At 40.2% G+C, this 15,309-nt stretch overlaps 1 protein-coding gene across 1 annotated transcript; it reads left to right on the top strand.

Annotated features, from left to right (window-relative positions):
- The first annotated feature begins 3,057 nt into the window (after positions 1 to 3,057).
- Positions 3,058 to 6,774, top strand: LOC122864353. The gene is made up of 2 exons (XM_044171652.1): positions 3,058 to 3,104; positions 4,481 to 6,774. Exon 2 carries the CDS (start codon positions 5,282 to 5,284, stop codon positions 6,182 to 6,184), a length of 903 nt encoding a protein of 300 aa, XP_044027587.1. The 5' UTR covers positions 3,058 to 3,104; positions 4,481 to 5,281; the 3' UTR covers positions 6,185 to 6,774.
- The last annotated feature ends 8,535 nt before the right edge of the window (positions 6,775 to 15,309 follow it).

Genomic DNA, 15,309 nt, shown 5'->3' on the forward strand with positions numbered 1-15,309 from the left:
AGGCAAAGTCCAAGCAAATGCAGAAATAAATCCAAGAGACTCAGGAGAAGCACAGGAAACAAGGCTGGGACACCGGACATTTAACCCACACACCACTGCTGAAGCTAATGATAATGATAACGAACTGACACTGAACAAAGGAAAAAACCGGGACTAAATACACTTAGTTGGGGAGACAACGAGAAACAGGTGCAATTAATCAAGGTGGGGCCAACAATCTAAACTGGACGGAAAGCAAACAAAGACAGGAAGTAAAACCACATGACACATGAGGAGAGGAGAACAGGAAATAAAACAGGAAACAGGACAAAACCCCAAAACTATGACACCTGGGGGCTAACTTGACCGCAGTGATAAAGATCAAAGTGCCTTAGTCATCATTTTCACAACAGCAACAGCTGTAAAATAATGGGTAATTTTACATTAACATACCTTCTATTAAAGAATGCAATGAGATTGAAAAACACAATTTTCATTCTACTGAATCTTTAAGCCTGAAGATGCTAATGCGTCCTGCTAAAAGTTAACCTATCAAGCTACTGGAGGACAACGTCATAGTGGATTCATGTTCCCTCCTGTGAGCAGTGTGATCAAAGCATGGATGTATTAAGGCGAAGGCTTCTGAAAAATGCTAAGTTGACATACAAATGATGGTATACAAGTGGCACAGATACGGATTTACAAATACAAATCACTCTGTATTTAATTGTGCATTGTGTTTTACAAGTTATGTAACTTGACATTTGTTTGTGAATGCTAAGATGTTGTAAATGTACATGTAAATGTTTTAAACACATAAAACTGAACAAAGAGAGGTAAAAAAATAAATGTCGAACTATTACATTCAGGTAGGTGAAAAAATAGATGCATATATAAATATATATAAAAAGAAACAATGACCAACAACATATAATGTCTATATATAAGTCAAGTGTTTCTAAAAATTGTAAACAATACAAATAATGCAAAGAAATAAATATTGAATGGATATAACTGAAGTGAGTGGTTATGTACAGTATAACCATGTATACATGTCTATATACAGTATATACAGTGTGCAGGATTTATATTTGACAATGATGGATGACATGTACATGTTAAAAAAACTGTGTACATTTTATACATTAAATTATATAATTTATAGGTAAGTGGATGTTTTAGTGTTACAGCATTATTGACACTTTATGACTGATTTAACTGTTTTTTAGAGTGATGGCCTGTGGAAAGAAACTGTTCTTGTGTCTGGTAGTTTTGGCGTACATTGGTCTGTAGCACCTACCAGAGGGGAGAAGTTGGAACAGATTGTGTCCAGGGTGTGATGGATCTGCAGTGATGTTTCCTGCCCCTTTCCTGACTCTGGGTATGTATACAGTAAGTCCTGAATGGAGGGCAGGTTATATTGTTAAAGAGGGACATTTGATCTTTGCCACGTTACCCTCTGTGCATTGATTTCCCATCCGAATTCACATGAAGAGGTCTAACCAAGGCAAAATAACTGTTTTCCTTTGCTATGGTCAAATTGCACCCACAAAAGATCAAAGTTGTGCTGACCTTGCAATGTGTTATTTAATAATATGACACATGATGTGTAGTCTTATGAATTTGATTTGATGTAAGTGAAGTTGTAGAACTATCCCTTATTCTCCAGGATTCTTATCTGCCTGTGTTGACCCTGCAGTCACCTTGGACATAACAAATGATTCAGACAGCTCACAGTGACGGCACAGACACAGCAGATGCCTGTCACAGGTCACTTCTTGAAGGATCTTTCTTATTTTTCCTATGAGGAGCACATGGATCTGTCGCTGAAGAACAGTCAAAGAAACCAAATGAAGCAAGAAGTGCATGGTTTAGTTCTCTGGCAATGGCCTTACAAACATGAGTGATCATCCACAGCTAGTGCTAAATGAATAAGGTAGAGAATTATATTTGACATTTTACAATTTACATTTTACTCAATAGTATGACAGGAGATGCATCTGTATATATTTGCTGTTCATTCAAACAGGCTTAGACGACATGCAGAGAAAAAGAGAATGCAATCATTATATGTTACTAGCAATTATTATTAACAAGTATTTACCTTACTTACACTGATACAACAACATTCCAGATACACTATGCAAATGTAATCAGTTGGTTAAAAGTACATGCCCCTTAGCATTTCATGTGTGTGGTCTGGCCAATGAAATAGATTTCTGCATCACGTGCAGAGGATAAATACTGCACAGAAGTTTCTTCTTTCGTTGCTGCATGAGCTTCCTATTCCGTTTCCGGGTCCAGACCAATGTTTCAATTCTCTACATTGTGTGTGTACCTGCAGTAAGACATGCAGAGGTACCATGCTCAGAGGTTGCCGTTTGGTACAGAGATATTCCCTCCTGCCTTTTTAAGTAGCTCACTTTTAGCCTATAGTTGAACATTGTTGTTGTTATTGCTCTATAGGATGTTGTATAGTATGTAGTCTATTGTATGTACTGAATATATGATTTGAGTGTTGGGATTGGTGTTGGGTAGCCCAGTTTTAAATGTAATACTGTAAGGAGTGGTTGCAGCAGCATTCACATGGGGCATATTGCACCGTAAGTGTGTCCATTTTCTGTGTAACTCATGCATTTGCACCCCTAGTGTGTCCTTTTTTGTGATTTATTAAGCTATGTTTCCACAGCAGGAACTTTCTCCAGGGACTAGGAACCTTTTGAGGTTTTGTCATTTCCTGTTTTATTTTGTAGTATTCTCCTTCCCTTGTGTGTCTTGTGGTTTTACTTCCTGTCTTTGTTTGCTTTCCTTCCAGTTTTGATTGTTGGCCCTTACTTGATTGTTTGCATTTGTGTCTCGTTTTCTCACCTCCCCTAGGGTATTTAGTCTGGGTCTCTTTCTTTCTTCAGTGTTGGATCATTGTGATTCCTGTCATGAGGGTTTTCATGACATTTGTGTCAGGTTGGTGCACTTTTTGTTGTACCTGATTCCTGTGCCCAGTTCTGTTTTTGATTCTTTGTCTCCCTTGGACCTTGGCTGGATTCTGGATTTTGAACTTTGCCTGCTCCCTATTGGACTGTTTAGCCACATTGGACTCGCTTCCCTGTTTCCACCACTGCCAGCCGGTAACCCATTTCCCTGTTACCTGTTTGTCTGCCTGTACCTGCCTGTAAACCACATCATCACCAATAAACGCTGTAGCCATCTGGCTACTTCACCCTCATACCACTTCCTGGTCATCTGCATTTGGGTCCACATACCACTTAATTAATTAATTAATTAATTATTTATTTATTTATTTAGATAACTTCTATGTGGAATGTGGTCATGAAATTTATATTTTAAATATTAAAGAGAAAATAAAATTGTCTTTTGTACTTGTACATGCATACATCTCTGTATTAATTTTCAGATTCAGAATCTGACATGTTCGTTTTGCTGCCTTGCTTATGTCAGTGTTGGAGACTGTTACTAGTTCACTTACATTTCCAGGTAACAAGTTGCAGAGGTATTTTCAAAATCATGTAACATTTTGTAGCAAGTTAAAGGTTTAAATGGCATTAAAACAATCATATCGACTGACCTTAATTTTGGCAAGAGGAAGGAGCAGTTTTATACTCACTTCCAGCTATCAGAATAAAATCATTGTTCATATTAAATAACAGAATCTAACTTATGTTAAATTCACCTTGGGGGCACCACTCTTTTACAGTGAGAAAATCTTGATAGTTATTTATAATTTAATTAATAAATAACTAATTCAGTCTCAATCTGAAGGTGCTACAGTTATTTTCTCGTGTACAGGGACCGAAATACTTCATACACACAAACCACATAGACTGATCAAATTATTTTATAAATTAAAAGTTTATTAACTAGGCTACTAACTAGACACACAACTATAACTACTAGACTACCCAAACACAACTAAAAACTACTAGACAAACAAATGAACGGATATTGCAGTGAATGATTATTTTGGCTAGCGGTGATGTGTCGGAGCTGATTTTGCGCTTATTTTTTGTTGATTATACAAATTAAACTGAAATATACTAGATGTGTGTTACAGACTCGCCAGGTTCCCCTGTCAACAAGCCTCAGCGCGCACTCCCTCACCAGAATACTAATTACACACACCTGCTCCCCATCAGCACCTAATCACACCAGAATAAAAGCACACTACTCACCCTAGTCAGTTGTCCGGTCTCGTTAAAGACTAGAAGGACTCCTCTACGATAGGGTTTACCTACTTCAGCATGTTTCCACTCCAGCGTGTGTTCCGCTCCATCCTGCTCCAGCATGTGCTCCGCTCCAGTGTGGTTTCCCTACCTGCTAACACTCCATCATCAACAGATCCGTAAGATAAGGGACAGTATCTATGAACATTCCACATCCTAATAATAATCCATAACCTCACCTCATACCTGCATCTGTGTTGACTCTGCTGTTCTCTCAATAAATAAACATGTTTCCATATCGGTGTCTCCCATCTCTGTAACAGAAGACCAGACCCCCGCTAATAGGACTACAACATGAGCTCCACGGACCCCTTTCAGGAACTGGTTGACGGTCCCCGATGAATACTTTCTCCCATTCCACCTACCTCCACTCCAGTGAGCACTTCCGCCAGCACTCCTTCCCCACCAGTGTATGCCAGTCCCATGGCCAAACCGGCGCCCTTCTCTGGCTCGGCGGAGGACTGCAACGGTTTCTTCTTGCAGTGTTCACTGGTCCTGGAGATGCAGCCGCACCTGTGCCCCGACAATTAATCCAAGGTGACCTTCATCGTATCCCAATTGCACGGAACGAGCACTCCAATGGGCAGAATCACTGTGGTCGCAATAGGGACCAGTTACACAATCTCTCAACACCTCCATAACCCACTTCAAAGAAGTGTTCGGCATTCCAGCAGGTGATTCGTCGGCGGGTGAGCAACTATATCAGTTAAAACAAGGTTCAAAATCCATAAATGACTATGCATTCAAGTTCCGGACTCTCGCAGCTGCTAGTGGATGGAATGAACAAGCTCTCATAACCACTTATCGCCAGGGGTTGGATCCCAGGGTGCGGTTGCATGTCACTGCATACAAGGAAATCATCGGCCTCGAATGATGCATCCAGCGCTCCATCCAAGTTGCCACTTGTATGCAGTTGTGTCTAGAAGAACACCAGGGCCAGTCACCAGTCTCACCATCCCTCCGCCAGCCAGAGCCCATCAGCCCTCCAGAACCAGAGTCCGAACCTATGCAACTGGAAAATAACCGCCTGACACCGGCTGAGTGGCAGAGGCGGCTCAGGCTCCATGAATAAAATGAAGCCACTCTCGACCATTGTAAAACTTACTGTGCTCATCTCCATTCCAGCCCATGCTCTCCTCGACTCCAGGTCAGCTGGCAACTTCATCTCGGGTGCCCTCTGCCGCCAGCTCAAGCTCCAGACCACAACTACACCGTCCATCTACAAGATTCATTCCGTGACTGGTCAACCCCTCAGCCGTAACCATGTCCAGTTGAGTGCTGGTCCAGTCACACTTCAGGTTGGGCTATTACATGAGGAACAGCAACATCTATTAGTTCTGGAGGATTCTACCTTACCTGTTATTTTAGGGTGCCCATGGTTGGAGCAGCACAATCCCATCATTTCCTGGACCACCGGCAAAATCCTGAAGATTGACACCTGTTTCCCAGACTGTTTCCTGCACCGACCTCAACCTCACGCTCCTTGCTCCGAGATGCTCCCTGTGTATTCCACCTCCATCGAGAGCCCGGTGGAGAAACAGTCTGTGGACGTCCCATCATGTTACGCCTCTTCAGTGATGTTTTATGCCCTTAGAAAGTCTCAAAGCTGCCTCCACACCGGCCATGGGCCTGCGCTATCGATCTACTTCCCGGTGAGCCAGTGCCCCGCGGGAAGATATACCCATTATCCATCCCTGAGCAGAAGGCTATGGAGGAATATATCAGTGAAGCATTACACCAAGGCTATATCCGTCCCTCCACTTCCCCTGCTGCTTCCAGTTTCTTCTTTGTGGCCAAAAAGGACGGAGGATTGCGACCTTTCAACTACTGGGGCCTCAACAAAATCACTGTTAAGTTCCGTTATCCACTTGCCCTCATCCCAGCGGCTCTGGAACATCTTCCACTGTCACTGCCACTGTCTTCAAGTGGGACCTCTGCAGCGCTTACAACCTCATTCGAATACGTGAGGGGGACGAGTGGAAAACAGCCTTCGTACCTCCCACAGGACACTATGAATATTGTGTTATGCCTTATGGCCTGGTCAACGCCCCCTCCGTATTCCAGGACTTCATCCATGAGGAGCTCTGGGAGTTCCTCCACAAGTTTGTCCTGGTCTACATCGACGACATCCTGATCTACTCCTGGAGCATGGCCCGAACATCGCCACCACGTTGCGAAGGTCCTGAAACGCCTGAGAGAGTTCCAGCGCTTCCTAAAATCTAAGAAGTGTTCCTTCCACCAACCCTCAGTGCAGTTTCTGGACTACAACATCAGCAGCAGTGGCATCCAGATAGATGAGGGGAAGGTCGACGCCATAAAGACCTGGCCCACTCCATCGACCATCAAAGATTTCTTGGATTTGCCAACTTCTACAGATGATTCATCCAGGGTTACAGCTCTATTGTCTATCCACTTACCAACCTACTCCGTAATAAGCCCAAGTCTCTGTCCTGATTAGCAGCTGCGAATGAAGAAGGAACCCTCCATCATCAACGGATGCGTAAGATAAAGGACAGTATCTGTGAACATTCCACATCCTAATAATAATCCATTACCTCACCTCATACCTGCAATCTGACACTGCTGATGTCTCAATAAATCAACATCTGTTACCATAGCGGTGTCTCCTGCCTCTCTGTCCATAACAAGGTGTCTGTATAGAGTTGTGTAATTATTTATTAACCATACTATTTCATTAGCAGGAGTTATTTTTGTTACAACTAGTTATTCTTGACATTTAACACTTTTTAAACCATCAATATGATATATATATATATATATATATATATATATATATATATATATATATATATATATATATATATATATATATATATATATATATATATATATATATATATATATATATATATATATATATATATATATATATATATATATGAATATTTCAATGTATTGCAGATGAAGAATGTTCCATATTTTTTTTTCTTGCAACAAATAATAATATAACTTAAGCAGTGACCAGCAGAAGTGGTACTAAATGAAGAGCCACTGAACGAGTCCGCTCTCGGAAAAGAACGGAGCCATAAGATCCGGTTCCCTTCAGTGAGCCGTAATACCCATCACTACTACCGGTATTAACTTGTGTAAACACAGGGAACTACTTAGTGGACAAACTTGAATAATTACCAGTGAAATAACTTGAAGCACCGAAAGTCAAAAGAGGCTGTTATTAACTATTATTAGGAATCATTAATCATCTGAAGCAATTTAGCTATTATACCTACTTTGACGGGAGATCCTAACTTACATTTCTTAATTGTTCTTATTAAGCTAAAGCATCAACTCCCATACCGGGAAAGCTGTTGTTTCACCTGAGCACGACAGGCGTTAACCTGGAGAGGAGAGGAGAGGAGAAGCAGAGCCATTGCTCTAGGGCACATGGCGGGCGATCGGCCCCAGTAACCATCTGGATTAGCTGATGGGTTCTCAGTCCTGGGTGCTCTCGGAACTCCATGTTTCTGGACGTGCTGTCTGTCCTGCGGTGTGACTTCGGCTTGAGTCAGATCTCTCCTTCCATAGTCAGACTGATGACGTTCAGTTGTGATGGCAATGCGGTGTGAGCATCTGCCAGATGTTTACTGAGTTTAAAGTTCATTACGGTCCTTGTTAGGACTTAGCTGCTGCAGCAGAGTGGAGCAGGCTTTCTTGCTTCTGCCAGCAGTAATTTAGGAGCGCTAAGAGTTTCTTTCTTTAGGAGTTAAGTCTTTGAGTCCAGGGTTTCTTGTTTTCTAACCTTAGACCCCAGAACTCAAAATGCTTCCTCTTGTTTTTTTAATCTTCTGTAAAAAGGGGCGGGGGTGTTGTTCACGGCATGAAACTTACTCCACTCCCACTAGTTCTATTTTATCCAAATTGTTTACTTGTTCTAATTGATTTAAAAAAAACTAATAAAGTTTTAGGCCTATGTTAAAGCTTGGTCTCATCAGTTGCTGGAAGGTACCACACACTTATAAGTGGAGAATATCCCATTTTATTCATAAGTAATTAACAGACAGTGTTGATTAAATGTCATACATGGTAATATATGTTACAACAGCTGCTGTTATGACAACACACCATATATAGTCTATACATAGATATATCTGTAACAGTAAATGAAATGGTAAATTAAAATCACACAAGTTAAATGTCCATATAATTCAGCAATCTTTGAATCTCAGGAATGTCTTTTGTCTGCCTGCCTGTCTTTCCCAACAGAGGGATGAGCAGGGGACACACACACACACACACACACACACACACACGTGCTCTGAGGGCCTGTGGGATTCAGCATTTCACTTACATAGTCTTTTATTACCAGTCATGATAAATTAATTTTTGTGTGGATGCATATTCATGTTTCCTGTTTCATTAGCTATTCAACACAACATTAAGTAACCGTAAGCATGTTTAATTGATTAATATTAATGGTAAGAAAACAAGAACTCAGTTCAAAATATTCCTTGAAATATGTCATTAGAGTTGAAATCAAAGACTTACACTAATGAAACTGTATCCCTAATTATGACACATCACGGGAAAATTTGGTCAATACAGAACATGGTGAGCATATTTTGTACAAATATCACATTAATGTCTTCACATAAGGAACAGTTCTTGTTAACAGAGTCTCTACTGTTCTTTATCAAAATTGGCATGGTGAAATAAACTTCTTCTTCTTCTTCTTCTTCTATTCTTCCTATAAAATTAATTAAACATAACATTTTGGTTATTACATTTGATTCTGCATAGCAAAGTCATTTCCCTGCTCTCTTAAGTCTTAAAGTTTTACAAATTCTAATTCTTTTTATCAATAAGGATACAAAGTGTTCATCCGAATTGGCGTTGATCACGCTACAATTTTCAGTAGCGAGCTATTTTTTCCACAGCAATGCAGCTCGACCAAATACTATATCGCTATATTTTAATTTCTCTTGAAGAAAAAAAAGATCAGACATTATTGTGCTGCATCCTGCAGTCTGTTCTCCACCAGATTCTTCACCGTTACCTTCCCGGCTTCTGACTCTAAAGAGAATAAAGCAGATCATCGGTTTGACAGTACAGCAGAGAAAGAGCGGGAGCGGCAGCTGCCAGATCACACCTGGCTCTAGAGAGCTGGTCAGCGGGGTGGGAGCTGGTCTGGTGCCTGTCCCTGGTACTCTCTTTGCTCCATTCTGTTGACGTCCTACTCTGGGTGAGTCGCTTCCATTAATTTAATGATACTGATGTTGACAAGCCATCAAAAGTAAATGTCCTGGAATCTGAAGTGGTGTCGCCTTTTCAATTGTGTATATCCAAAACTTGCTGGTTTGTAAAACACAGTGGAAACGCAAGGCAGACCCTAGAACAAAGACTTTACGGTTTCTTATAAGTTCAGGTTGTTCTCGTGGTGGAATTGACCTAGAATAGCTGCCTTACTGTAATGTCCACACAGTCATAGTGTTATCAAAGACAATGTATAAATTTTAATCAGAGCTGAGGATGAATCCATGATGTCCAGAGATCGCTGTCTCTTACATTGATGACTGATTGATCATGAAAGCAGTCATGTTGTTGAAGTAAACCTGCCAGTGAGCAGGTTCACAGAGTCAGTTAAGAGTTTTCACCAAACCCGCCTTCTGAAACAGGGATGAAAGTATATAGAAGTTGTTATTTATTACTTCAGGGTTGTTGTTTGTTGGTCCACATTTGACCAGCAGGATTCTGCGTGACACCCCATCCAAATGGTTTTAATTTGTCATTTACCCATCTACATGATTACAACATGTCTGCGACAAAGTTCTGCGTGGGTTCAGTTCATGAAGCATTCGCGTTACTGTCTACTGCCTGCTTTAAAGTCAGCCAGTTCTGTATTCAAACATCTGTCCACGCCGTGTTCTGATAGCCTGATGTTAAAGAGTAGGCTAGCCGCTCTGTCTCCTCAGTCCTAATGCTTTCAAGCGTGCTTCCGAGTCCCACGGGACATTTTAATGTCATGATATGTTGAAAGCATATCAAGAATTAGGTTACATCATATGTCCTTTGCTAAAGTATTCTCTTATGATTTCAATCTCTTCTTCCAACCTTTTAAACTCAATTTAAGATTTGTGCAAAGACACTGTTGAGAGTAGAAGGCTAGGCTACACAAACAGGAAATAATATTGAACTGTCGCCAGGGACTTCTGTTCTGACTTCTGTCCAATCACAAACAAGTGTTGTCTCTCCTTTTCCGTAATCTGAAATGTTGTTGTGTTTTGTGAAATGTTGTTGTGTTTTGTGAAATGTCATTGTGTTTTGACAATCAGGGCCACCGTACCCATCTGATATACATGGCGACCAAATATAGCTAGCTGAAAGCCAGAAAGGTTACATGGTGGGCAATGAATAGTGCATGACACAAAAAAACATGGCCTAACCTAGCCATCCACACAAAATATAAACATTGATGCAAACATTACAAATGACCTTTTAATTACATCAGATAATTGACTTGTCTCTGTACTTGTCTTGTTAGATCTTAAGGCTGCGTTCAACACAATTGACCATCACATCCTATTACAGAGATTGGAACATTCAATTGGCATTAAAGGAACCACACTAAGCTGGTTTAAATCCTTTCTATCAAATCGATCTCAGTTTGTACATGTTAACGGTGAGTTCTCCGTGCATGCCAAAGTTAATCACGGAGTTCCACAAGGTTCTTTGCTTGGACCGATTCTATTCAACTTATATATGCTTCCTTTAGGCAATATTATTAGGAAACACTCCATAAACTTTCATTGTTATGTGGATAATACCCAATTATATCTATCAATCAAGCCAGAAGAAACTAACCAGTTAGCTAAACTTCAAGCATGCCTTAGGACAAAAAAACCTGGATGACCAGATAACCTGGCAATTTTCTGATGTTAAACTCTGACAAAACTGAAGTTATTGTACTTGGCCCCAAACACCTCAGAGACAAATTATCTAAAGATCTAGTTGTTCTAGATGGCATTACCCTGGTCTCCAGCACCACCCTAAGGAACCTCTGAGTTATCTTTGATCAGGATTTATCCATTAACTCCCACATGAAACTTCAAGGACTGCCTTCTTTCACCTATGTAACATTGCAAAAATCAGGCACATCCTGGCTCAAAAAGATGCCAAAAAACTAGTCCATGCATTTGTTACTTCTAGGCTGGACTATTGCAATTCCTTATTATCAGGCTGCCCAAATAAGTCCCTTAAGAGTCTCCAGTTGATCCAGAATGCTGCGACACGTGTACTCACAAGAACTAGGAAAATAGATCATATTTTTCCAATATTAGCTTCTCTGCACTGGATCCCTGTAAAATCCAGAATAGAATTTAAAATCCTTCTCCTCACCTACAAAGCTCTTAACGGTCAGGCACCATTGTATCTTAAAGAGCTCATAATATCTTACTACCCAACTAGAACACTGTACTCCCAGAATGCAAGGATACTTGTGGTTCCTAGAGTCTCCAAAAGTAGAATGGGAGCCAGAGCCTTCAGTTATCAAGCTCCTCTCCTGTAGAATCACATCCCAGTTTGGGATCGGGAGGCAGACACCATCTCCACATTTAAGAGTAGGCTTAAGACTTTCCTCTTTGATAAAGCTTATAGTTAGGGCTGGCATGGGTGAGTCCTGAACCATCCCTTAGTTATGCTGCTATAGGCCTAGACTGCCGGGAGACTTCCCATGATGTACCTCTTTCCTCTCTCCTTCTCTCCCTCTCCGTCTGTATGCATTTTTATCCTATGAATGCATGTTACTAACTTCTCTCTCCCGTAGTTTTGTGTTTTCTCATTTCTCTCCTCTCTCCTTCTGTCGCTTTCAGGAGGTATTTCTGCCTCCGGAGCTGCAGAGACTGGATCTGTGGTTGTGGGCCACCTGCTGCCCCCGTGTTCCTGCTCGACAACTGCTACTACAGTTGTTGTTATTGGCTCTGTTACTATGTTTGTCATTATTATTCCTATGACTGTCATTCCTATTATTATTAATTTATTAATATTACCACTACCATTACATTATTACTATTTTAAAATTCTAGGTGGTATTTGCATTGTGCTTCCCTCTCCCCCACCCCCCTTCTCTCTCTCTCAAAACCTCTCTCTGTCTCTCTAAACCTCTCTCTCAAAACCTCTTTCTCTGTCTCTCTCTCTCTCTCCGTGTTTCTGCCTCTTAAAGGAAGTTTTTCGTTGCCACTGTCGCCAAGTGCTTGCTCATGGTGGGACTTGTTGGGTCTCTGTAAATAATATTATAAAGAGTACAGTCTGGACCTGCTCTATAGGAAAAGTGCAATGAGATAACTTCTGTTATGAATATAAATAAAACTGAATTGAATTAAACATTCTTATAAAAAACTGTACTTACAGACAATGCTTCTATAAGTGATTCCAAAATATGATGGATGTAGATGCTTTGACTGATGCTTTGAAGTCTGCCACTTAAATACTTCCAGGTCATTTCACTATGGCGGCGTTTCAATAGTCTTTCAACGTGCCCTTGTTGACTTCTCACCGGAATCCACACCGCAATCATAAGTTTCGTTCCAGAAATTGGTTAGATCGACCCTTGAGGGCTGAGGGAGCGAGTCAGCAATGATGGTCACTCCAGAGGTGTATATTTCCCAAAATGCATTGCAGTTATGCAAGAAAATACATCCATGGTGGCAGTAATGTAAACATAAAACTCCTGTTGCCTAGTTAGCAGATAGTTTCTTAACAAAATCTCATTGATAGCTTTTATTTTACTGAAAAATGTCATAACCAATTGCAGTTAATATTTACTTGGATTGTTGTTCTATTTAGCCTGTGTGATTTCCTTATTTCCAACATTATCTGTAAACGCCTGTGAAAATTGCTATATTGCAAGATATCATAAACCCATAGCATTAATAGTTATGATAATCATGATACAGATCACAAACAAATTTCTAAACCAGAAACTCATGCAGCTAATTACAAAGTGCCTTCATATTGCAATGATTTGCAGAAGACGCCTTCAACTCATTGAAATGAGTCGGCACTGTATTTCTGATGATTTGTAAAAAACAGTATAGCCCTAAGCCTACAACTGGCGGTCGATCCATTATAGTTTGGATTGAAAGTGTACAAGGGCAGGTGAGTTCCATTTAAATCCTCTCCCGCACACTTTCCCACTGCTCTCCAAGTGGCCTTTGTGCGACATATGCTGTTATGTAATACCAAGGGCTGAGGGGAAGTGGAACTTCTAATGAAACACAGCCTATTTGACCGCAATCCAGGAGTGCAAGGAAAACAAAATGGCCTCCTACAAGGTTCAAAGGGCAAGCAATGAGGGACACGTAGTGGCTGCAGAATGAACTGAAAGTTGAATTTTTTTCTCAGGTCATAGGCATAACAGTGGAATCTAAGGATGTCTGTGATCCTGATACATCCTTTCTTCCTCTACCAACACATTTTAACAAAATTACTTTCATGTAATTACTGTCTCAATCCTGGATAAAGAGCCTCCCTACCACAAATATTTGAAAACTAGGACTGTTAATGCTGATTTTTATGGGTGTCAGGTCACTTTGTATAGAAACCATTTGAACACCATATGAAAAAATGGCTGCAATGTAAATACAGTGAGGACCTTCTGATAAAAAGGTCTCTCTGTAAATCATAGTATATTTTGTTTTACAAAATCCAAAGTGAAGCCAAATAAACGAAAGCAGAGAGAGAAATGTAAAGGTATATTTCTACACAAAGGTTTAATAAGTGACAAAAAGCAAAGATAGATCTGCAGAAACAAGAAAATAATTCTTTTACTCTGAGCAGCAGACAGTCATTGGACTCAGATGAACCTCTGGGTGTCAAAGTAGAGAAGATATACTGTGACTGAGGAAGTGGACCACAGTGCCAGCCGTCACATAACTCACCTAAAGACTCAAAATACTGTGTGAGAGCACTTTCTAACCCCCAGACAGAAGACATCTAATTGCTAATCTATAATCCTTTTAATACGCTTTTGCCTTTTTCCGATTGATCCTTTTCCAACCGGAACAGCAGCACTGGGGGCTACATTAATCCTGTTATTGAAAGCCTGGAGTGTGGCTCTAGAAATCCAAGTAACTCTTTTACCCTTGTCACCCACACTCCCCACCCATCTGATCCCCTGTTATTGTCTGTAATTGATAACTCCATAAAAATGAAACAAAAGGAACATAAGACAACAAGGGCTTTGTTCAGCGGCAGAAGGGAGGTATTTTCTCTGCATTGTATCTGTTGACAAAACTTTCCTTTTCTTGGAGCAATATGTATTGCAGTCTGTAAATTCAAACACTTCACCATCCATATCATTCAACTGCATGTAAAGTGACTCTTTGGTTAAATGTGATAAGGGACTGTACAAAAAATATCTGGGTGGTACGGGGCGATGAAACTCCTTCCAGTATCTTAAAATAAAATAACAATAAATAATTGTTTCAACTCGCATTCACCATTAATAACTAAAAGAGGCAAAGCATAAAGTATTTAATATGGTGTACTCTTATTTAAATATTAATATCTTAATGGAACAATACTTTTCACAATAGCCATTAATGCACATATTAGAAGGAGAATTAGCAATTGCCAAATTTATGGCAAACATAAAATATGGCGAATATTCTACTGAATGGATGAACCAGGTACAGACAGCAGGTGTACATTGTATTTTATTTTTGTATTTTTATATTACTATTATTGCCACAACCCCAGATTACAAATAATAAAAATAAATATCAATTTGATCTGGTGATGTTACAGTCGTATATTTATATATATATATATGAAATCAGATGCCTGACTGTCATAATAAAATGTGATTCCTGAGGTACATGGCCATGTGCATTGGAGACGTTTCCTCCAGACAGCTGAGAACAAGGAAATATCACACAGCCATGATCAATAAAATTTCAAATTGAAAAATTAAGTAACAGGTTTGACTTGGCCTTTAATTAAACAACAGAACACTTCGACTTGCACGGACAGTACCCACAGAGGAAGCCATCTCAGGCTAAAACTTACCACAGCTGATACATCTGCAGCGGGCCTGTTCCTGGACCCTTGGTGGTAAGTTTCCCCTCTATTACCGGATTGG

Source organism: Siniperca chuatsi, linkage group LG17 (genome assembly GCF_020085105.1).
Source record: "Siniperca chuatsi isolate FFG_IHB_CAS linkage group LG17, ASM2008510v1, whole genome shotgun sequence".
Lineage (NCBI taxonomy): Eukaryota > Metazoa > Chordata > Actinopteri > Centrarchiformes > Sinipercidae > Siniperca > Siniperca chuatsi.